Source organism: Toxotes jaculatrix, chromosome 21, assembly GCF_017976425.1.
Source record: "Toxotes jaculatrix isolate fToxJac2 chromosome 21, fToxJac2.pri, whole genome shotgun sequence".
Classification (NCBI taxonomy): Eukaryota; Metazoa; Chordata; class Actinopteri; family Toxotidae; genus Toxotes; species Toxotes jaculatrix.
Genome location: NC_054414.1, coordinates 12,161,036 through 12,184,395, shown reverse-complemented (window position 1 = coordinate 12,184,395; position 23,360 = coordinate 12,161,036). Strand labels below are relative to the sequence as shown.

The 23,360-nt window shown below is 40.6% G+C and overlaps 2 protein-coding genes across 3 annotated transcripts; one reads left to right on the top strand and one right to left on the bottom strand.

Moving 5' to 3' along the window:
* Positions 1 to 940: 940 nt before the first annotated feature.
* Positions 941 to 4,721, top strand: LOC121201317 (hyaluronan-binding protein 2-like). Its single transcript, XM_041067105.1, has 13 exons — positions 941 to 1,006; positions 1,127 to 1,139; positions 1,394 to 1,480; positions 1,561 to 1,671; positions 1,891 to 2,010; positions 2,243 to 2,359; positions 2,555 to 2,726; positions 2,896 to 2,987; positions 3,082 to 3,316; positions 3,399 to 3,541; positions 3,884 to 4,021; positions 4,198 to 4,340; positions 4,566 to 4,721. Exons 1-13 carry the CDS (start codon positions 941 to 943, stop codon positions 4,719 to 4,721), a joined length of 1,593 nt encoding a protein of 530 aa, XP_040923039.1.
* Positions 4,722 to 4,802: 81 nt separating this feature from the next.
* Positions 4,803 to 22,648, bottom strand: LOC121201316 (nebulin-related anchoring protein). Of its 2 annotated transcripts, XM_041067104.1 has the most exons (43): positions 22,402 to 22,648; positions 21,854 to 21,948; positions 21,597 to 21,684; positions 20,189 to 20,293; positions 19,619 to 19,726; positions 19,311 to 19,418; positions 19,066 to 19,170; positions 18,810 to 18,917; positions 18,622 to 18,729; positions 18,352 to 18,459; positions 17,845 to 17,961; positions 16,918 to 17,022; positions 16,694 to 16,801; positions 16,339 to 16,443; positions 16,117 to 16,215; positions 15,860 to 15,964; positions 15,595 to 15,702; positions 15,344 to 15,451; positions 14,989 to 15,186; positions 14,796 to 14,900; positions 14,597 to 14,695; positions 14,405 to 14,509; positions 13,371 to 13,478; positions 13,034 to 13,191; positions 12,605 to 12,758; positions 12,379 to 12,483; positions 11,092 to 11,190; positions 10,859 to 10,963; positions 10,618 to 10,725; positions 10,412 to 10,525; positions 10,108 to 10,305; positions 9,804 to 9,908; positions 9,516 to 9,614; positions 9,227 to 9,331; positions 9,008 to 9,115; positions 8,358 to 8,669; positions 8,169 to 8,273; positions 7,646 to 7,744; positions 7,378 to 7,482; positions 7,144 to 7,251; positions 6,587 to 6,898; positions 6,146 to 6,301; positions 4,803 to 6,017 (listed from the first exon to the last, which is right to left on the bottom strand). In XM_041067104.1, exons 1-43 carry the CDS (start codon positions 22,465 to 22,467, stop codon positions 5,727 to 5,729), a joined length of 5,415 nt encoding a protein of 1,804 aa, XP_040923038.1. In that variant the 5' UTR covers positions 22,468 to 22,648; the 3' UTR covers positions 4,803 to 5,726. The 2 variants fall into 2 exon arrangements, with proteins under 2 accessions (XP_040923038.1, XP_040923037.1); XM_041067103.1 differs by lacking the exon at positions 20,189 to 20,293 and having other exon boundaries at positions 4,804 to 6,017.
* Between the last annotated feature and the right edge of the window lie 712 nt (positions 22,649 to 23,360).

Here is a 23,360-nt window from a genome sequence, read left to right as displayed (position 1 = left end):
AAACCCCAGGACAGAGACTAAACTAAAAGTCTTTTAATTAAACTCAAAATCAGTGGAAGGGTTCAGGGCCGGGGAACAAAACTTAATTAAACAATTAACAATTAAAAATCCTCCATGAAGGAGGGAAAAAGAAAACATAAAACACAAAGCAAACTCCAAAAGTTGTTTGGAAAATGCAAGGCACAGGTACAGAAACGGAACACAGGTAAAGACACAGACAAACTAACCAGAACACATGGGAACAATGAGACTTATACACATCAGGTAACAGGCAACAGGTGAAACCAATTAGGGTGGGGCAGACAATCAAAAAAGGAGGGAAACTAGACAAAGGGCAAAGCCATGAACAATTCCATGTTATATTTCCAACATTTATTAGAATGAAATACGTTATCTTTAACCCCATATTAAACTCTTTTAGTGGTGTGAAATAATATTTGCAGAACAGTAAACTGGATGAAGTTACTCCGTGCATCCCTTGTACCCACACAAACCTACAAACCTCACATTGTAGTTTTTGAAAGTCTCTCTCTTTTTTTTTTTTTTAAATGAAACACTAAAGCAGAATCAGTATGGCAGGAAAATGTAATATTTTTTCCCACTTCAGTGTTTCAGAGTCTGATATCTAAAAAAGAAAGAACAAATGCAAACGAGTCTGCTCATTTACAATCAGCTGAATGGATACAAAGTGAAATTTTGCTCAAAAAGGTTTAAAGTCTGAATTGCAAAGCTTTGTATATAAATGTAAATAAGACAAGGTTAAATACATGGAACCCTGGTACAGAATAAGTAAGCAACATCCCAAAGCACACAAACTCCCACGGAATCAATGCAGCTGGCTAAAGATTGACTAGTGTAAGGGATACCGAGGAGGTTTGGGGTATTAAAGTCAAATACTGGATCTTCAGTCTTGTACACTGAGTCAGTTACGTTCAGCACCATGCTGGCTGCAGGGGCACTGCTCATAAGCCTGAGCATACTAACTGTCCATGGAAATGATCCGACAGTAAGTTTCTTAACTTCTTCATAAATAAATCAGCCAGGGTGATTTTTGTCACCGTGAAAAAACCAAGTTTGAGAGTAAGAGTTTTTGTTCTAACTAAAGGCTGCTAATCTCTCATTTCAGGTGGATGTCTTGTGTAAGAAGCTTTTCTACTGTTGATCTATGTGGTGACACACCTCGTCTTCATATTAGTACCATCAGCAGGCAGCTGCAATTACAGCTAAAAATTGTTTCACTTGCTATCTTTCTTCAGATTTTGGCATGTGTGATATTTTATTTTACCTCCTTTTTTAAAATCTCTCATTTTAAAGTGGAAGGTAATGGTGACCATAATCTTTATAAGAGATGCATTGCTCTTTTTTTGCCACATCTAACATTATGTTTCCATAGACGTGGACTATGAAGACTACACCACAGAAGCCCCTAATTTTATTTTTGATGTAAACGACTGGTTGTTCGACCTGCTGGACGAGTCCAGTAAGTGGCCCTGGAAGAGTCTGTGTGATTGTGTTTTCCATTTTACCCGTAAGAAATTAACAGTCTCTTCCCTTTTCCAGATGTTTGTGATCCAAACCCTTGCTTCAATGGTGGCTCATGCCAAGTCAAATCCGACACAGAGTTCCAATGTTTATGTATTGAGCCGTACATAGGCAAGAGGTGCCAAAAAGGTAGGTCGGAAATCCGATCTTGGCCTCATGATAATTTCATTTTGTAAAGCAACAGAACAGCAATTATGCACTAGTGTAGTTTTCAGTTACTATTCTGTTTCCAGTGAAAACCTCCTCAGTTTAATGCAATATCTTTCTGTTTATGTGCAAGGCTAACATGTCTGATGTATGAATTTAACCACTTTTGGGGGCTAACTGATAACTTGTTTTGCTCTTCAGTCAGAAACATTTGTCAAAATGTCAGATGTGGTCGTGGCGATTGCGTCGTCAACCTAAATAAACACCCGTTTTACGAGTGCAAGTGCAAACCGCCGTTCCAAGGACCGAACTGCATGTCACGTGAGTATGCCAGGAAACTTTTCCAGACTAGAGACTCATATTCTGCATAATACTGGACTCAGCAGATCCTTAGAATAGTCAAACTTTAATTAGCTCATCCCATAACAGATCTAGGAAAATAACCAACAACCACGTCTTCAAACAGTAATTTTAACCTAAAATGTTAAAAGGCTTCCTTGCTTCAGTCCTGCTATTGTATATACTAAGCATTTATTTGTCTTGTCTGCGTCAGTGCCAAAGTCACCCTGTGACCCCAATCCTTGCCAGAATGGAGGTTCTTGTATAAGAGGGAGACGTCGTTTCCGCTGTGCTTGTCCTGATGGATATACTGGGAGGTTCTGTGGAACTGGTAAAGACTATACAAAGGACAGAGTCGGCCATCACTGTCACTGACAGAGCCCCTTTCCTTTTGCTAAAGCTTCTGTGTGCAGTTACTTTTAAGATAATGGAAGTGCTGCATTTTGAGACCACCACTTCTTTGTCATCAAAAGTCTCTTTATGAGATTTCTTTAAGAATTTATTCTTATGCATTCTTTTTCTATAGCTCCCACTGACTGTTATGAAGGAAATGGAGAGACATACAGGGGTGTCGTCAGTATGACAGAAGAAGGCGTGGAGTGTCTGGACTGGCATTCCTCTTTCATTATGTTAAACGGAGAAGATCCTTTCAGGGTGTACTCAGACTTCACCGGACTGGAATACAACAATCATTGCAGGTGACTGCTCACTGATCAAATTATATTTTGTACCAGTACTTCAATACTTTGTCTTTGTGGAACTTTACTCATTTGGCTCCTTTTAGACTATATTATATTTTTTAAATTTCTTATTCAGAAACAATACTTTTAGTAATCTGGTAGCTTTATTGTTTATTCTACCTTTTAGGAACCCAGATGGGGATAACAAGCCTTGGTGTTTTATCAAAAAGAAAGACAAACTGCAGTGGGACTACTGCAAAGTCAAGCGATGCTCTGAAGGTGATCTCTCTCACACACACAATATATTTATACATATATATACACATGCATGGCCACGCTGTTTTCACTCTTTTCTGATGTTCCTCCACTCCAGCCACTCCACCAACAACAGTGATACCAGAGCCAGGCTCTTCCCAATTCTCCCAATGTGGAATATCCCAGCAATCTCGTACTAGCAGGATTTTTGGGGGCAGCAAGTCTTTCCCCGGCACCCACCCCTGGCAGGTGTCGGTGCAGACCAGACCCAGTGGCTCATCCAATCAGTTTCGCCACATTTGCGGTGGGATCCTCCTCAAATCCTGCTGGGTCCTCACCGCTGCCCACTGTGTGTAGGTTCTGTATGATGTTTTTATACCTTTTCCAGATCATTCTTTTTTTTACCAAACACTAACATTATTTAATTTTTTCCAGCGAACCTGCTACTGAATTCCAAGTGGTGTTGGGAGGAGTGAATGTAGACAAACAAGAGGAAATGGACCAGACCATTCCAGTAATAGAAACATTTGTTCATGAGAACTACAGGGAGACTCCTTCAGCACTTTACAATGACATTGGTTTGTCACATTTATCAAATATAGTGTCATTTTAAACCTACATAGACCAAAAAACACAGACAAGAACAGAACCTGGCAGCCATGTAGCTAGTTTTCAGGCCTGTATCTATACACACAGTTTATAGTTACACTTAGATCACATCAATCCAGACCTTTGAGTCATTTAGTCATTAGTTTTTTCTGTATTTATTTCATTACACCCAGACTGTTGTGTCAATTTTAATAGCAATAACGATCCATTAGGGATTAGGGTATTATGCTTTAAGACCTGTTTATGGAAAAGTCATTGGATTCGTTTGGATGATTCATGTCACTTACTGTTTACACCTATTTCCTGTTTAGCTCTGCTTAAACTCAAAGTTACGGACAATCCTTATTGTGCTAAGGAAACTCACTTTGTGAAGACAGTGTGTCTACCAGACCAGACCTTCCCAGCTGGAAAGCAGTGCGTGATCTCTGGATGGGGTGCAACCGAAACCCGTAAAGAACTATTCATTAAAAATCATCTTTCATGTCATATACATTTTTGTGCACAACACTGTCTCAAACAATGCATTTCCTGAGAAAAAACTCAAAACTTGTAGCCAATTCGGATTACAAACATTCCTCAGCCAGTTTAATTTTTGTTTAAATTTGCTCTGACCTCTGCTTTTCAGAGGACTACAGCAGCCAGCTTTTGAATGCTCGCGTTTTGCTGATTTCTGAAGAGCGATGCAAAACTCCTCTCGTCTATGGAAACCTACTGGACAACAGCATGCTGTGTGCAGGGACTTTGCAGGGGGGCATCGACTCGTGTCAGGTGTGTATGTTTGTGTGTGGTATCTTCATGAGAAGTGCTCAAAAATAAAAATTTTTACGTTCTCCTACCTGTATTCAAGGCTGTCAAAACATCTGTTTACATTACTAAAGATTAGATTGTTAGCATCAGGCCTGTGCTTGATGTACACAAGATGTATTAGTCCTCTAGCCGTGACCTGGATACCTTTTCTTCAGTAACTCTGTATAATTCTCTATAATTCTGCAGGGTGACTCAGGTGGCCCATTGGTGTGTGAGCAAAATGGAACACACTACATCACTGGTGTGGTGAGCTGGGGCCACGGCTGTGGTGAAAAGAACAAGCCTGGTGTCTACGCCAATGTCCACACATTCATCAACTGGATCAAGAGCAAGATCAACTGAACATTTGTCAACCGAACTACGTAACTGATACACTGCACTGAGAAAGGCTGCTTATTTGGGGTCGAAAAAAAAGAGATGATAGCTTAGTTTGCCTTGGAAAAAAAAAACGGTTTATTTTATCAGCAATAAAAGCAAGCATTTACTCTGAGCCCAGCTTTGAGTTAAAAGAGTCACTGTTACGAACTCATGAAGCTGAACCTGCCAGACAGACAAGAATATAGATTGCACATCATTTCAGTAGGCCTATTTTTCTTTCTCACTGAGTCTAGCTCAAAGTGCACCAGATTATCAGACCTTGTAAGAAAGCTGCATGGTTTGCAAGGCTGCAACAAGGTTTTGTCGGTTCCTTCTGAACTTTACGGCACGTGTTCTTCTCTATAGATAAAAAAAGCAAATGATGAAAAAAATCATCTGAGGTGCTGGCCAAATAGCAATCTCTGGTCCAGCTCCCTATCTTCCAAACACACTCAATATACAAAAGCAATTGCAAACGTTCCTTCCAGCATTTCATACAGTATCATTTTTGTCCAAAAACAGTCTGAATTCAGTTTAGGTATTTCTGATGTTTTTGACTGAACTGAAAACTGTAATTTAGGGAAAGTTTCATGATCTCATGGGCCACATAACCCAGCCTGAAGCTTTGATAAACAGTAAAAATAACAACACCTGTATTCAATCTGAAAATAAAGTTATTTTTCTGAATTCCCTTTTGTTCATCACATACTTTTGACAATCATTTTAACAAACATGACAAATCCTGTCTCGATTCAACATGCTTAATCCCCTTCTTAGTCATACTCTATTTTACAGATCACTGCTGCAGCTAAAGTAACACAGTTTGACATTGGTGTGGCATCTCATGTAACTACAACAGTCATTTCATCAAAACAGATACCAAAAACACCACCTGGAAAATAAACCACTCAGTAAACGTTCATCTCACCTTCTGAAAGTGGCCATCTTTGATGATCTCTAAACACTATCATCTATAAAAACTCCTCTGATCTACGCGTCTTCTATCGCTGCAGCTTTACTAGACATGGACGTCCGGACTGTGTTCTGGAGGGCAGCCGATGAGGAAGACGAGGTGCTGCTGGACTTCTTCTCCATGGATCTGAATGAGGTTGTGGTGGTGCTGGACTTTTTCTGGACCGTCTGAATGGTCTTCTTCCTCTTGACGTGAAGGACCTCCATGGCATCCATGTTGACACCTTGTTGAATCTCCTCGCTCGTCTCCACCTGCTCTGAAGTCTGCTGCTGCTGTTGCTGCTGCTCCATTTGCTGCTGGTGAAGCAGCTGAAAGAAAGATAACAGGATCATTAAAAAAAAATCCTGCACACTGTGTTGAATATAGATTGTTTATCCCACAAAGAAAAAGTTGATCTACAGTACAGCACTAATATTCATCTTCCATGTTCTCTCACCATCATCATGTGCTGGTACTTTGCGATTGCCTCCTCAGTGCTAACTCCCTCGGCCAGTCCCAACTCTGCAGCGCGGCGGGCAATCTCGGCCTTATGGGAGCCAGGAGGGGTCCAGCCCACTCCTCTGATCCAGTTCAGGTCTGATTTGTAGTTCACCTACAAAAGAAATGGAGCAACGATTGGAGTGGCACTTAACAATGTAGGAATCAACTCTGTTGAAGTGGGCTTTAAGGACCAATAGTTGGATATGTTGGCATCATCCTTTCAAATTAAAGTCATCTACCCTACCCTTCCTCCATATAATTACATGATTTAAAGAATTCTTCAGCGTTACATACATAGATATAGTAAATAAAAGTGAGCGAAATAATGATTCTGGCTGCAGCAAAGTCCCTTGAAAAAAACTTTTCACCAACATACTCTACTTGGACCATGACTTACATCACTCTGCAGCTTGTAGGCCTGCTTGGCATGCTTGACATTGAGCTGTTCGGGATCACAGGTGTAGTCGTGGAGCTTGTGGCGGTAGGTGATGTCACTAGCCTGAGCCTGACTCTTTTTGGCCTGCAGAAACTCAGGCTGGTCCGCGTGGATTTTGTAGTGGCCACGCTCCTCCTTGGACTGACGTTTGTACTCCAGGTTGCTCTGGAGTTTGCTGGCTGCCAGAGAGTGTACCATCTTAGGGTCGTCCTCCACACAGCGCAGCCCCACCTGCTGGCCCTTCTCTTTCAAATGGGACTCCTTGTAATGGAACTATAGGAGGGAGATTGTTTTTTAGCTTAACTGAAGTTGTTGTGACTTGATTTATGGGTTTAAGCCAACAACTGCATGGAATTTCTTCAAAGCACCATTGTAAGGTGAGTTTAATAATAATAATTATGCTACGTTGAGATTAGAAGCCCAATAAAAAAAAAGAAAAGGTGATGATAAATCCTAATTTGTGCTTGTGTGTCATCAAAGACTGAAGGAACTCAAATACTGTGACAAACTGAACTCACATCACTGGCAATTTCTCTGGAGGCCTTGGCAGTTTGGAAAGGAATAGCGTCCAGCCTCAGGTCGTAGCCCGATGTCTTCACCTGTTCCCCAGACGCCTTGTAAACTTTCTTCACATGAAAAGAAGGTCAAGGACAAGAAGAAATGTCACAAAGAGATACTGGCATCTTTCCATGAGGATTTCAAATCATTTGTTTGTATTTAGGATTGTGAGATGAATCCGAGGACTGCCTTACATCGCTAATCTGCTGAGCGTTAATCTTGGCTCTAATAAAGTCTGGATCATCTGGGTGTAAGGTGTACTTATGCATGTCATCATTCTTTCCAGATTTGTACAGCCTCTGCAGCAGACAAAAGACAAAGACATGAACGGGACATCTACAAAATTGATGTTTCCAGTCTACAACAAAAACATTTTTTGGATTAGGTTTTTACAGTTAGAATAACAGTAGTTCCTCAAAGTAGAATGAGTGTCTCTTAAGCTTGTTAATCTTGTCATCCTACCTCACTGCACTGCTGGTAGCTCGCCTTGGCATGGACAATATCAGGAGAGTCAGGGACAGAGGTGAACTTCAGACTGTCGGGCAGCTGACGATACTTTTTCTGCATAAAGGAAGAACAAATAAACTTTAACAGTAGGAAATACAAATGGCTTAGACCTGTGTTAAAGTCATAGGCATATTTAAAGTAAAACTTTCACATAGGTATGGGTATTTTATTAACTCACAGCACTATTTAAATATGCAGCATGTTTTTTCACCTTTTAGGCCAAAATATTATCAAATAAACAAAGGTTTCAGCAGTCTTGCCTAGAATTTTATTCCTGGCAGTCAAAGGCTTTGAAACAGCATTTAGACCTTCAAGTAAGGGAGTAAAATTTAGCTGAAGTATAACTGAACACTATCAAAAATCTAGATGATAAAAAAAAAAATCAGATAAGATTGTAGATTGTTTTCTGGTCTCACTGTGAGAGTATTTTCAGAATCAGAAATTATTTGAACTAATACCATTTTCCATATATACTCACATCACTTATAAGCTCCCCAGCCTTCTTGGCCGACTCCAGCTGAGGTGCGCCCACACCGTCCCAGGCCACTCCTTTCATGAAACTGAGGTCTGACTTGTAAAGTTTCTAGACATAAGGAAACAGAATTTGTCAGTAGAGTTTGCCTTATTTGTATTTGCCTTATCTGTTCTCTACATCTCATCCTCTCACCTCACTCTGCAGGTCATAAGCCTTTTTGGCCCACTTGACTTTCATGTCATCAGGAAGCACCGTGTACTCGTGCAGCCTCTTCCTGTAGTCCTGATCGCTGGCCAGGGCCTGGGCATTCTTCGCCGTCACCAGATGAATCATGTCTGGGGTGAGGTGGTACTGACCGCTGGCTGTCAGCGCATCCTTGCGGTATTCCTGGTCACTGGCCAGCCGGCCCGCCTGCAGGCAGTGCAGGAGACACGGGTCGTCCAAGACGCTTTTGACACCAATGTGTTTTCCTTTTTCCAGCAGATGGTTGTGTTTGTAGTTGTACTGCAGAAAGGCAGAAGTTATAACCGCAGTTAATTTCAGTTTTAGACCAATACAAAACATGATACATGCAACATCTCTATTTTCTGATGCAAACCAGTACAATAGCCCTGAACATTTTATAAACTCAGGGAGGTGCTAATTAAACTCTTTTTAAAAGGCTGTTGTTCTTTATGGTGTTGCATTATTTTCTTATTCTTACAATATTCTTTTATTAGTATAAGCATTTGGTATTTGCATGAGGCCTCTATTCAGGTGGATGTTTTCAATGAATATTCCTTTATATTTTTGTGTTATTTCACTTCAGGAAAAAATGTTTTTTTCTCTTGTAGAAACCTTACATCACTGGCGATGCCTGTGGAGCTCTTGGCAGCCTGGAAAGGGATGTCCTGCATGGTGAGTTTGTAGCCCTGAGCCCTCAGGGTGTGCCAGGACTCTCTGTACTTGATCTGCAGCAGAGAGAGACAAAGAGCATTAACCTTCAAAAACACACACGGAATGTAAAAAAAGGAAGTCACAGATGTTTACAGTATATTGTATGGTGCTCGGGTCAATAGTACCTCACTGAAGTTGGCTGCATTGATCTTTGCTTGTGTAATCTCTGGTCTCTCGGTTGTTATAGTGTAGTTGTGTTGGTCATTCACCCCCTTCTCTTTGTACAAACGCTGGGGGAGGGAGATAAGACCCATTTCATCATCATTATCCCTGTCAAGCCTTTCCAAATGTAGTATTGAGACTACTCAGTGTGTTCTGGCAAAGCTCCATGAATGATTTAGAGATTTGTGCAGCTTATCTATACAAATCACAAGCAAGAAAACAGAACTAAAAACAATAAGCTTATTGTCTCACTTCATTTGTGATCTGTCCACTGAGTTTGGCATGGACGATGTCTGGAGAGTCAGTGACAGAGGTGTGTTTGAAGTTATACGGCTGCTGACGGTACTTTTTCTGTTACAGAAGAAACATCCAAGTTAGTACCTGTCATGTTTGTGTAGATCAATCAAACCACCGCTTTGTATTCTGAGCAAGGAAGTCATCATTCAAAATCCAGGAAAACAGGTAGGCATGAGCAGGATGTAGTGCTTTGTGTGCACTAAAAAAAGAGGTAAAAACAAACAAACAAAGAGGACATCTCACATCACTAATGAGGTCTGTGGCCCTCTTGGAGCCTTCAATCTGCAGAGCTCCAGTGGCGATCCAGGCTGCACCACGCAGGTAGTTCAGGTCAGAGCGATACACTTTCTGTGACAAACACATAAATCAAAAATAAATATTTTCAACAATTTCAAAAATATTTTCAACAATACAACAAAATGCTTCAAAAGTAACTTTCAAAAATCCTGGTGGGGTGTTTTCTTGCTAAACATTTCTAATGTCTTATTAAACAAAGGCAGAGTGATTAGAACAGAAGTAGTCTGCAGCAGCGTACTGTTCCTCTCACCTCGCTCTGCAGAGCGTATGCTCTCTTCGCCGCCTGCACCTTCATGTCATCAGGCAGTGAGGTGTACTGATGCAGGGTGAGTCTGTAGTCCTGATCACTGACCAGCGACTGGGCCTTTTTGGCATGGGCGACCTCCATCATGTCCATGGGCAGGAGGAACTTTGAGAGCGCTTTAGCTGAGTCTTTCTTGTACTTAATCTGGAGAGAGACAAAAAGGTGAAAGAAAGTCTTAGTTGTATAGTTTTTTTTTTTTTTTACTGTTTTTGTTAGCTAAGGAGAGTAAAAGAGTAAACAAAGTACTCACATCGCTCTGCAGCTTGCTGGCGTGGACCGAGTGAGCAATGTTCAAATCATCTTGCAGTCCCTTCAGTCCAATCATTTTACCTTTAGTCTTCTCAAATTCCTCTTTGTACTTTTGCTGAAATGGTACATCAGTGACACAATTTGAGTAAAGTGTTAGAGATTTAAATTTGTGTAATATTCGTGTAAAGTAATTTATCATAATCCTACATCGCTGAGGATCTCTGCAGATGCTTTGGCAGACTGGAAAGGAATGGCATCCAGACGCAGCTTGTAACCACCGTCACGTAGCTTAGTCCAAGATTCCTTGTAACGGCTCTGAAATGAGCATCAAAGCAGGCGTACAAACTCAGTCCCACAGGGCAAACCTCACGCCAAGGCAGCTGACCTTACGGTTTGATTCTCTGTTTGATAGATTTTAACGTGCGAGTTCTTGAAATGTGGTTTTTACCTCACTGAGGTTCATAGCATTGAGCTTGGCCTGCATCAGCTCGGGCAGCTCTTCACTGAGTGTGTAGTTGTGCATCATGTTTTCGCCCTTCTCCCTGTACAACCTCTGTGAAGGAGAAAGCACAGCATCACCGGTCATCAAAGGACACTTAATCACCCTCAGGTGCTGTAACCCAGTCTGCATGAAATGATACGCCTCCTATGTGTATTTATATACCATGCAGCTAAACTTACATCAATGGCCAGTTTGTTGCTGAGTTTGGCTTGGACCATCTCTGGAGTGTTTTCAACACTGGTGAACTTCAGAGCACTCACATTCTGACGGTACTTTTTCTGCATAACATACCAGAGTGGTGAGGATAAAGAGTGTCATTAAAAGATGAAGCCACAAAACAAAGGTGCACATGCATTTGATGGGCAGTAGAGGGCACAACAATATCACAAACATCCATTCTAACAAAAAAATATACTGTTTGTCAAAATCAAAAACAAAAGGAAACTGTCCAGATTTTTTTTTTTAGATAGATAAATACATATACATGTAAATACAAATATAGATAGAAGCCAGGGAGAATTCAGGGCTCTGTTCTATTTATGTTCAGTCTGTCATTTCATGCTCTAATGTTAGTAAGCCTGACTGGAATGACCCTTAAAATAAGAGTCTGCTTATGAAGAGGTTATGAATAGAGTCTGGTGTTGCCAGTCTACATTAGAAATGTCACAGAAATATCTATATGTACCATTTGCAGGCATTTACAAATAAGCGTTTATAAAAAAAGAGTCTAAGGATAAACTGTCTGATTTCTTCTAAAGTTTTATCCTGTCAAATTACCAAAGTTCCCATGTGTGGACATAGAAGATCAGGGAACCAAGAAGCTTTTAGGAAACTGGACACTTGGCATTAATGGAGATGCTTCACAGCTTTCCCTCATCTACCTCTCTAAAAAAAAACCTGTAATATAATATATCAGTGTAAACAGTGTGGACCCCACTGTCAAACATAAAACTGAGTCCTAATTAGTGAGGTGGAATCTTTGTGATACATAACAGCTTCGGTCTTGTTATAGCTGGGGTGTTGTCCACATGCTTAACCCAGTTTCTAAAGAACAGGAATGATCCCCAGCTCTTTAAATACATTCTGACCCAGGCCGTAAACCTAGATATGTTCCTTCCAGTCACGTTACACCATCATGCTTATCACTTTCTCATGCTCTCTGAGCTAATTTACCTACATATTTCTCATAGTTATTAACACTTAAGAGCAGTTAATCATACACTGCATAATAATTGGTTTCAATTAAATTTGACTCTCAGTATAATTACCATAAATGAAGGAAATATTAATGAGGGTCAAGGACTGCAACACTGATCTTTTTTGTCTGTTGCCGTGGTTTAGCGTGTGTTGATATGTCTCTCTCTCTTTTTTTTTTTTTTTAATATTTTAAAAAATTACACCCCGTTAAGTTGCAAAACCTTGACTGATTTCAGCAATGCATTCTGGGTCACAGGGTCAGAAGTTACCTCACTGACGAGTTCTCCGGCTTTCTTCGCCTGCTGGACGTCCAGAGAGTTTGAGGCCTCCCAGCCAACGCCCTTCATCCAGTTCAGATCTGACCTGTACTGTTTCTAAAGACACACATTTATGCACACATTTTAATTTCATATGCCAAATCCTGCACTCTTGTAGTTACTGAATCGCTTTCTGATAAAGCATGTTGTTATCTGAATGTCAAACACTGAGACTTACATCACTCTGTAGTCCATAGGCCTTCTTAGCCCAGGCAACATTCATGTCAGTTGGCAGCGTAGTGTACTCATGGAGGAAAGTCCTGTATTTGGTCTCGGTCGCCAGGTCTTGAGCCTTCTTGGCATGGCTGATGTTCAGCATATCCAGAGAAACACTGCGGACAAAATCAATTTAATCAAGTAAATGAGGGGTTTTGTTCCAAAAATGACACAAGATTTAAGGGAATATCCTCTTCTAATATGCTGAATCATAGTTCTTCAATTAGTGGAGTCATTCCCACTTGCTAAAAACCTTCATCTTGCTTTGGATTTTATCAGGATGATGGCTTGTGTGGTCTGTGTTACCTCAGCAAAGGGCTAGTTTATTTGCAAGTCAGTGCCTTTGCCAGTGAAAGATGCAGATTAGAGACAAGACTTGTCTCTGAGTCACCTGTATTTGGCCTTTGTGTCCTCGTAGTTCTTCTTGTACTGGCGGTCACTCATCAGTTTGGTGGCCAGAGCAGAGTGGGCCATCTGAGAGTCGTCACTGACTGATTTAATACCAATCGCCTTGCCTTTGTTTTTCTCATAATTCTCCTTGTATTTGACCTAGAAGTGGACGAGTTATTAATGGTCACATTATAAAACCTTTTTTTTCTTATTTAGTTGCATACTAAACTGCAAATATTCAAGTTTAACATTGAAGTGCAAAATATATTATAACATTAAAAAATATTTTTTCTCCTCAGGCCAATCTTAAGGATACAAATATTTTTTTAATAACTCACATCACTGGCCAGATCCCTCTTAGCTTTGGCCGTGAGTATCGAGAGAGAGTCCAAACGCAACTCAAAGCCCTTTTCCCTCTGCTTCTCCCAGCTGCTCTTGTACACTTTCTAGAAAAAACAAACACACCAGAGTCACTTAACATGACACCTAACTTTCACTTACTAGTCTATGATTTGTTATAAAAACAATAAGTACATAATAAAATGCAATTATAAATTAAGATATTTCTCAACTTGCAAAAACAGAAGCTCTTTGCTGTGGCTGTAAACTTCCTTTACATTTTGCTCACGTGCAAGGCAAATTGGCCATGAATGGCCTTTTTTATGGTACACTGCTTGGATCTGATGCCAGTTATACTTCCAAACAGTTAAAGTGTATTACATCAATTAGGATTTGGTTGATTTTCTGTACTAATCTAATTTTCCTAATTTCTAATTAATGGACTAAGTCCTTGGCTAATCAACTTTATGTTGTGCTGCATGGGAACACTAAACAACTTCCTAAGCTGAACATTTGAATTTGGTTTGAACTGATTCAAATTTCGGAGAAAAGCCTCCAGTTGAACCACTAATCAGGTCACAAAATCTGAATGTTTTGATACTTGTGAGTACATCACCATGGAAACCAATTTTGCACTATTAATTGTTGACCTTCTGTTATTAAAGTGAAGGAGCATGACTCCAAGAAACAAGGCTGTTACTATACTGTATGTTCTTTATATTTACCAACCTGGAAAGTAAATGAAAGGAAGCATCGCGGCAGTTAAAGTGCACTGATCTAAAATCCTTGCAGTAATCTCTTAGTTGACAAATTCAATCAAATTTTTACGGTAGTAAACAATTTTTAGGACAGTACAGGACCAAACACTGTGCCCTGGTTGTCTCCTATCATCATCAAAAAAGAAAACTAAATTTTATAGATCAACAGATTAGCAACTAATAACTGCACTTACTGTGAATGAAGCAGAACACGACAAATGGAGGAAAACAGAGTTCAGTCTAGAATGCATTACAATGATATTCACTGAACTTACCCCACTGAGGAGATCGGCATTAGCCTTTGCTTGTCTGAAAAGAGGTTCGTCCTTTGTGATGGTGTACTGGTGTATTATCTGCTCTGTGTTTGCCTTGTACACCAGCTGAAAATCAGAAGCAGACCGACATGTATTGCAAGAGTCCACCGTAATTCAAAGTACACCGTTACAGCTTTAAAGTGAAGACCTTACATCGCTCTGGAGCTCCTGGCTCTTCTTGGCATGTTTGATGGAGAGATCATCGGCCACCTGGGTGAACTTGATGCTGTCTGCCTTCTGGCGATATTTGGTCTGAAAGTGTAAAGGCAGGTGACAGTAGATAAAAAAATAATACAATGTCAAGTTCATTAACTAACTAAAATGTGTGCATGCAAATAATAACTGTACTGACATCACTGAGCAGCTCTCCAGCTTTCTTCGCCTGGGCTATGTTCAGACATCCTTCAGTCTCCCAGCCCACTCCTTTCATCCAGTTCAGGTCTGAACGATACTGGTTCTGTGGAGCAAAGGACAAGAAGTGTCATTAATCTGGTAAAATTCACTAAATGGCAAACGAAGGTTCATCCCTTCCTCCTGTCTCTTACCTCACTTTGCAGGGCATAAGCCTTTTTGGCCTGCTGGACCTTGATGTCATCTGCCATGACGGTGTAGTCGTGGAGTTTTGTGCGATATTCCAGGTCACTGGCGAGGGCTTGAGCCTTTTTGGCATGGCTCAGGTTGATCATGTCCATAGGAAGAGTGTATTGGGCCTGGCTCTGCTTTGAGCCCTTCTTGTACTCAATCTTAAGAGGCGACAACAAAAAAAAGAAACCGTGAACATAAAAAGTTGTATGTGAATTTCTTATTTGAGTCAGACAAACCTGCGTAAGGTGTTACAGTCTATACAGTATGTGAAAAGATGCGTTTTAATGCCTGTGATCAGTGATCAAAATAACTTACATCGCTGCTCATCTTGGCCACTTGAAGAGAGTGCAGAGTCTTGGAGTCACTCATGTTGACCCCCACAGCCTTTTCCTTGTTCTTCATGTAGATCTCTTTATATTTAATCTGAAACACATGCCCGTCTGACTTAATTTCGTTTGCCAGATATTATACCTAATTAAACCCACTTAGGTTTTACATCAGGCATTGGCTCTGGCCCCCCTCAGATCATATCTCCTTGAAGTGGAGAAGAATGCGTGTTTGCTTACATCACTGGCGAGGTCTCGAGAAGCTTTGGCTGCTCTGACACTCAGGTCGTCCATGCCGATTTCACAGGCTTTAGACTTGGTCTTTTCCCACTCCTCTTTATATTTAATCTAGAGGGACATATATGGATTGTCAAATCATAACTTGATGAATGGGAAGTGATTTCCTGTGACCATGTGAATTGGTTCGGATGTGTGTGTGAATTCTCAAAGAGTGAACGCAGGCTTGTGCATGCACATGTGAGAAAGTGTCTGTGTGTTAACTTACATCACTGCACAAAGCGGCATTGGCTTTGGCGTTTTTGATCTGGGGCAGATCCTGGGATAGTGTGTACTGGTGCTTTGTCTTTTCATAGTTTGCTTTGTAGTTCAGCTAAAGGACACATGAATTACATACACCACAGTCAGCTCAGTGCTCATAAGTACAGTGTGAAACTGAAAAGTGCTGGTACGGTTGGTGTCAATCAAAACACTCATGATCATAAGTCACTGGTACCATGCATTGTTATTATGCTGTGTACTTACATTGCTGACAAGCTGAGCGTTTTTCCTTGCCAAAATAATCTCAGGCGTGTCGGTCACTGGACTGTACTTGACCTGGTCAATATGTTGCCTGTAGTTCTTCTGCAGTCATACAGGAAATATTTTTAATTAACAAGAAATCTGTCACAAAAGATAGCTTACATGTTGACTTTCTGCTGCTACAAATGAGACTTAAAGGTATGGATTTCATTTGAGAGAACTCACATCCTTTAGTGGGTCCAGTTTCTTTTGGCTTTGGTAACCTGGTGTGAGGGTTGCTGGGTAGTTGTATTCACACTGCTCCAGTTCAGAGCCTTGTTTGTAAGCAATCTGAAATGTACAAGAAGACTATGTCATTGAAATCACTGGCACAGCAATTAATTCTTTTTTGCCAAGTTTCACAGTTCAGTCCTTTAATATTTATATAATATTCCTAATTTCTAATCACATGGCCGTGACATTCATATTTCCTATGTAGCCATTTGATATAAAACCTTTTTAAAGCAGAGATAATTTGAGTTGTTTTAAAACTATATATATATTTTTATATTATAGCAAGATAATGAAAAATGAGACTTACATCACTCGCCAGCTTCCTGGCTTTCATGGCATGCATGGTCTTTTTATCAATTCCCGAGTCTTCATAGTGGCCCTTCATATCTGTGGTGTACTTCTCTTTATACTTGTTCTTTTAAAGACATAAGACATAGAAAGAATAAGAAAACCCTGGGATGCAGAACTCTACAGTGTGACTGATATGGCGTTTTCTTGCTATATAATGTCAAAAATATGTCTCGTACTTACATCACTGGTGAACTTGGCAACTTTAGCAGCATTTTGAAACTGTGGTGTCTCACAGAAATTGATGCTGTGACCTTTGCTGTTCTCTAAGTCCTTCTTATACTCCACCTGTTAGAAAATACGTCAAATGAAAGCGGTTGCTTTGCATCATTTTTGCAGTCCAACCCTTTATTTCATTGTTGAACAATCAGGGCTGATCCTCTGTGGCACAGAGCTGCCAGCCATTCCTTTCCATGTTATGTGCTAAATATACAGTACATACAAAGTTCCTGCAACTAATCAGTCACCCTCACTGACACTCCATCATGACTCAAGAGTCACTGACACAAACCTTTAATCTTAAATATACTTTGCTGAGCATTTCACTTGTCAGTCCCTTTCCCATTAAAAGACCACACAGGGAGAATTTTGTCACTTTTAAACTTTCAAGTAAAATAAAGCCAGTAAAACCCGAGAAAATCAAAAACCGTTCTGGTTGAATATTGTCAAAATTCAGGATACACGCAAATAGCTAACATGTATATGTCATATTCCCAAAGCTCAGAATAGCTGCTCAAGAGTGAAGCACTGTGTTCCTGTGTGAGGTAACTTTAGTTTGACGGGACGTCCTGTGGCCTTGGAGGTAGACTGTAACTCCACCGGACAGGCATGTCAGAGACGCTGAAAATGTAGGCTGGGTGGCTTCATGTCTGCTGGACACTGACACAGTGTGCTCAACGTTTCCAGGTCTTAAACGCATACACATAGACACTGAGAAGCAGGATTTGGAAATGTTTTCTCATAGACTTCAGCATAAATTTTAGATATCTATAAAACCACCTTCTTGGACTTCCCAGAGAAAAGCTAGAAGTAAGGCAAAGGGCAAATACAGAATACAGAATTTAGATCAGGTCTTTGACTTGAGAGCCTGACGATCCCAAATAAACTCACCTCACTGACAATCTTGTTGATCTTTCGGGCGTTCTTCAGAGCCAGATTGTCCTCGGATGTCAGACTATGGAAGTGAGAGGTGCCCTTCATCTTGTTTAAGTCCTGTCTGTATTTTAGCTGCAAAGGGATGAAAGTTTAACGCATATACAGTTGGAAGACAACATGTTGTGTTACTGTAGGATCAGGAGATTAGCAGTTCACACACACACAGTCTAATTCGGTCAGGGTGGAGAGTTTAAAGAATGACGACATAGTGAGGCCTTCTCATTGTAGTCTCTCATCTATTCTGTCCAGTGATGACAAGGCCAGCTGATGGATGAAGCTGAAGCTCTTACACTCTATACTCTGTAATGTTTTGACAGCATTTATCTGATCCAGGCTCTGTTTTTAACTGCACAATGTCCAAGAGTACAGACACACCAGCCTTTGAACTTGTGCATGTTTAACTCAACAATTAACTTCTTGCTTAGGATCCAGTGTCTGTGTTTCTGTGAAGTAGATACTCACATTACTTGCATTCTCCTGTGCCTTTTTTGCCAGATGATAACCAGGAGTGATCATTGCAGGGAAGCTTCCTTTGCCTCGCTGCTGCTCATACTCTTCAGTGTATGCAATCTGCAAACAGGAGAGCACTTACTTAATTCAGTTCAAGAGCTATCTGTTGCATCCTCTCTCTCTCTTTCTTTCTCTCCACAGTATATTTTCTGTGATTCACTGTCCACTAAGAAGTTTTCCACTAAGAATTTGTTAATAAAAATGTAAGAGTAACTTCCTTACCTGGCTGAAGTTCTCTGCATTTTCTCTGGCGTGAACTGCTTCAGCTACTGCAGCTTCAGCGCTGGCTTTACCCTTAATCTCCTGGTCATACACCTGACGATACTTTATCTGGTCGGATATAAAAACAATATCCACTGTAAACCAATGATCAGGACACTGTATGTGCGAATTTTTATTTTGCTACTTACGTCACTGGCCTGCTCAGTGGCCTTCTTTGACATCTTGTATCCGGGTGTGAGATGTGCAGGGAAACTGCCTTTACCTCTCTGCTGCTCATACTCTTCTGTATAGGCGTACTGGAGGAAAAAAACAATGATTCAGGTATACAATAAAAGTTGTTTTTAAGTTGATTGAGTAAACTGAAAGAGATTGTTTTTATCTGGTCTAAAGTAAAGTAAGATTCAGTCAAATATCATAAAGTCATCGTGATAATAAAAGGCTTACATCGCTAGCAATTTGTCCCTGTTTCTTGGCCAGAAGCACCTCTGGGGGGTCGACAAATGTCGTGTACTTTGAAACTCTCTCCTCGTGTCCTTTTTTATATTCCAGCTGCAGAGAAAGAAAACGAAGAATTTGGATTCTTTACAACGTCACACAAACCCCTGACACAGAGACATATTCACCTAAAGGAAACTGCTAATGTGAGTTACATATGATCTCATATTACATATGACATAAAATCCACTTACATTACTGGCCAAGGTATTGGCTTTCTTAGCAGCCTGGTAACCTGGTGTGATCATAGCTGGGAAGCTGCCTTTTCCTTTTGACTGCTCATACTCCTCTGTGTATTTCACCTGTCACCCAACAAAATCAGCCAAGACATTTGTGACAAGACGTTTGTGACAAATTTAGACAATTAAAAGTGAATAAAATAAAAAACAGAATTGCCTCTTTAATTATCAAAGGAAAGTCAATTTACTGTATATAATCAAGTTTATACCAAAATTATATAAAACAACAAAAATCTTGTTGAGGGAACAAAAGGTATACTCACGTCACTGATGGCCTTCTGTGCCTGAGACATTGTTACTATCTCCTGGCTGGTCACCATGCCTGAATACCATGTCTGCTGCTGTGAGAACTCAGACTGAGACTGAAAGGCCTGTTTGGATATTGAAAACAGAGCTGTTTGTTTTCAGACATTCACACGTCACACTGTACCTTTTCATGCCATGAGGGCCTCATTAAATCAGCCACCCAACCCTAAATACTTCTTCTCTGGCTTATTTAGCCTTTATCAAGCGATGGTAACAAGGGTGGAGAGGAGAGATGCATGAACATCTACTGTACAGCCTGCTAAAAGACTTTACTTTACCACTGTCCTCCACGATCACTGAAATCATACACTTCCGAATCCAATAAAATTAAATCTTAAATTTGATCATTTATTGTAATATCTGGAATCACTGCTCACACTTTTTTAGTTATTTGCAGGAGTCGGTATGTTTGCTTTATATTATGTAAAAATAAAGGGGATCCACTACGTTGTATTATTTGAGTAAAGATTTGGGCTGGAACTCCCTTTAACTGGGGGTAAAGGCCAGTTGCTCTACCGGGAGCTCACCTGGCTGGCCATCTGATTGGCTAGGAGAGCCTTCTGCAGCTCCATGGACCTCATGTCATAGTGGAAGGTGGACATAAAGCGTTCGCCATCTTCGCGATACTTCAGCTACAAGTGCACATAGACGACAAGCATTAAGCCAAGACCAGCACAGATTTGCACATGCGCACACTAGACATGTGTTCGCAGCATCCACTTTGGTAGGTGGATGCATAAAGTCAACAAAAAAACTGCCAGTCCTGAATGATATTACACTGCCTTTATAGGCTCAGTACCAAATGTCAGGTTGAAACCAGACAACCTGCAGCTCCCATGCTTAAGGATGAAGGGATATTATTAGTGTGCTGTTATTAATAACTAAGATGTTCCAATCAAGATGAAGCTGGACCTGCCAGGAAAGATCCGGAATGGAGCACTAAGTGATGAAACTCTGAGCTGTTTGCTGAAAGTCCTTAAACTGTTTAAGTGTTCAAAATTAATATTAGAATAGATACATTGCAGGGGATGAGAGACAGCACTGACGAGTGACTTCTCTGCAGCATCATCTCTAAACGTGACACAGTCTTCTATCAAAATGAACAGTTAAAATTTTAATGGGACAGGGTTTAAGGTCAGCATGGCCCGAAGACAATCAGCATCAAATATCAACAAGTTGATATATGTCTCTAGTGGCATATAGCAGTAGCTGATGAGCTTGCTTAGCCTACTGCAAATATAAGCATAAGAGCGTTGCATGAACTCGTAGACACAGACAGGCTCAGACGGACAAGAACAGGTGGCAGGGCAGGGGAGAGGAAGGGATGTGAGGCTGTTTTTCTTGACGTATAATTTTAGCCCCCCTGAAGCATAAAGTGGGCTCAGCAGAGGGGTTGTCTCGCCTCTGTCACAAGCACAGAAATAACCTGAGCCGCACTCTCCATTCCACACCGCTGCCGTCACCACGGACTCAGAGCAGCAGTCCACCTCTCCCTCTCTTTCCCCCTTGTAAAGAGGGAATGAGACCTTTTTGATCTGACAGAAATGGATATGTGAGCTCAGGGTCAGATCTTGAGCTTTCCAACTATACGTATGTTTATAGGTTAATAGGCCTGAGTCTCCTGTGAGGTTGCCAGCAATAATATTGTTATACCATTAACAAATATAAATCTATTCAAATTCACTTCTGATGTATGCATCAGTCCCTTTATTTTCAAAACAACTATGATGATCTAAACCAACACGCTGAGTTCCATGAATAGCAGTCTTTGCAGTAAACCCTGTCATGACCAACCAATGGTGAATGATCATTATTCTCGTGGCGTAGACGGTGACTTATGTCAGCCTGTCAATAATACACCTTCACTCAGATTACAGCCGAAATATTTTATCTCATGTTGCTGCTGCTGTGTTTTTGCGTGTGACATCATCTCACCTCACTGCTCGCCTTGCTTTGCTTCTTTGCATTGATGTTGACCGGGGTCTCGTAGACACTGGTGAATGTGTTGTTCCTCGGATTGTGTCTGGGGGGTCGAGATATAGAAATGGTCATCATTTGAATCACCAAGTTTGAGAGCCACAATGGCAGGGATCTATTTTCGCACCAAAATGGCCCCTAAAGATATATTTTTGATGAGACTATGCTCAAATAATAAGTTATACCGTCAGGCATTACTGGTGCCTAGTACTTACACAGAGCAGTATGGCCTCTTCTTGTGGCTGACAAAGTTGTTGGCAGTGAGAACCATCTTACAGACGTCACAGTGAAAACATGCTTTGTGCCAGTTCTGACAGAAGAGAATCACATTATTTTAACATCCAAGTTCTTATCTCAAACTTAGGAAACATGACCTCAGTCTAGTTTATCATGCGGGGAACAGAAACTGTCTAAACCTTGAACAGGTAATTTTGGACAAACAACATCAGACCAATGAGATAGCTGTAACTGATTTCTGTGACTTGGTAAAACATGTAACATCAGTAATCTTTCTGTGGGAATGCCTTCAAGCTGCCTTCAATCTACCTAATTTTACTTTTTAAGAAATTGTTTTGTAAGAGGTTGATTAAATATATTAAATATAAAAACTTGTTCCTCTATTCTCTTGAAAGTTTGTACAATACTTTTAAGTGAGTACTGGGTTTTTGGTTACTTTAAAGTCACTTTTACTTTTGGTTAAAGTATTTCAGTATATTTATTTAAGCCTACACTCTTCACTCAAGCATCAATCTTTCAGTGTTACCTGGTCAATGCAGTTGATCTTCTCAGCTGGGTAGACCACAAACCCACACCTGGCACAGGACTGCATGATGAATGCTGGTCCTTTTTCCAAAAAACCTTTAGATAAAAAAAGAAAAAAATGTCAGAAGAAGGGAACAAGTGTGAAATGTTGGTCAAAAACAAGAGTCAGGTCAGGCAGGCAGGAGTTTAGTGGAGGAACTGGCAGTGACTCCCAGACAGTGGTGATAGTGCGTCTCTGATGGTGGTAAACTTAGCTCTGTGACTGCAAAACTCTGAAACTGTCTCTTACTTGACACCATGTCCCATGATGGACCAACCCCTTTCCATGCCCCATACTAGAAGACTGGTTGAACCCAGCTGTCTATCTGCAGGAAGAGAGAGAGAGGGAGAGAGAGAGACAGAGAATGACATGACAGAGTTCAGATGTCACTGTATATGTGTAATGATCCTGAGTTGGACAGCTTATTCAACTTAAGGCATCCTGCCATGATACTAGAGTGTAAAAGGTTTTTATAGTAGTTATAGACAGACAGACAGACAGACAGACAGATGGACAGTATATACAGGTTATTGCACAATGTACTGTTGACTATAATACTCAGCTAAAAGTAATGTCTCATAAAACTGCTCTATGGTAAATCCGTATGCTGTCTCATCGAGGTGTTGATTGAACTGTATGATCGTTTTGGAGGAAATAAGTTGTGACGTTGATGAACAGCACTGCATTGTAAAACCTGTCAGTATAACATGATACGATTTAACACAGCACAGCTCCGAAATGGAAAAAAAAGGTCTCAACACCTCTCTAAAACAATTTTTTCTACAACATTTTTCTCTGACTGTTCAGGGGCTTTGCATGATTGTGGTTGTCAGTTAAGTGTGAGTGTGCAGTGACTGTACAGTGTTTTGGGGTGTTTCTTTACTCCCTTATGATGGCTCGACTTCCATAGCAGACGTGCT

Coding starts and splice junctions, on each gene's coding strand:
- LOC121201317 (XM_041067105.1), top strand. CDS start 941: ATGCTGGCTGCAGGGGCACTGCTCATAAGCCTGAGCATACTAACTGTC. Junction 2,727..2,895: donor GAATACAACAATCATTGCAG/GTGACTGCTCAC, acceptor TCTACCTTTTAG/GAACCCAGATGGGGATAACA. Junction 3,542..3,883: donor AGCACTTTACAATGACATTG/GTTTGTCACATT, acceptor TTTCCTGTTTAG/CTCTGCTTAAACTCAAAGTT.
- LOC121201316 (XM_041067104.1), bottom strand. CDS start 22,467: ATGCAGTCCTGTGCCAGGTGTGGGTTTGTGGTCTACCCAGCTGAGAAG. Junction 21,949..22,401: donor AGATCAACTGCATTGACCAG/GTAACACTGAAA, acceptor CTCTTCTGTCAG/AACTGGCACAAAGCATGTTT. Junction 15,452..15,594: donor CTCGAGACCTCGCCAGTGAT/GTAAGCAAACAC, acceptor CATGTGTTTCAG/ATTAAATATAAAGAGATCTA.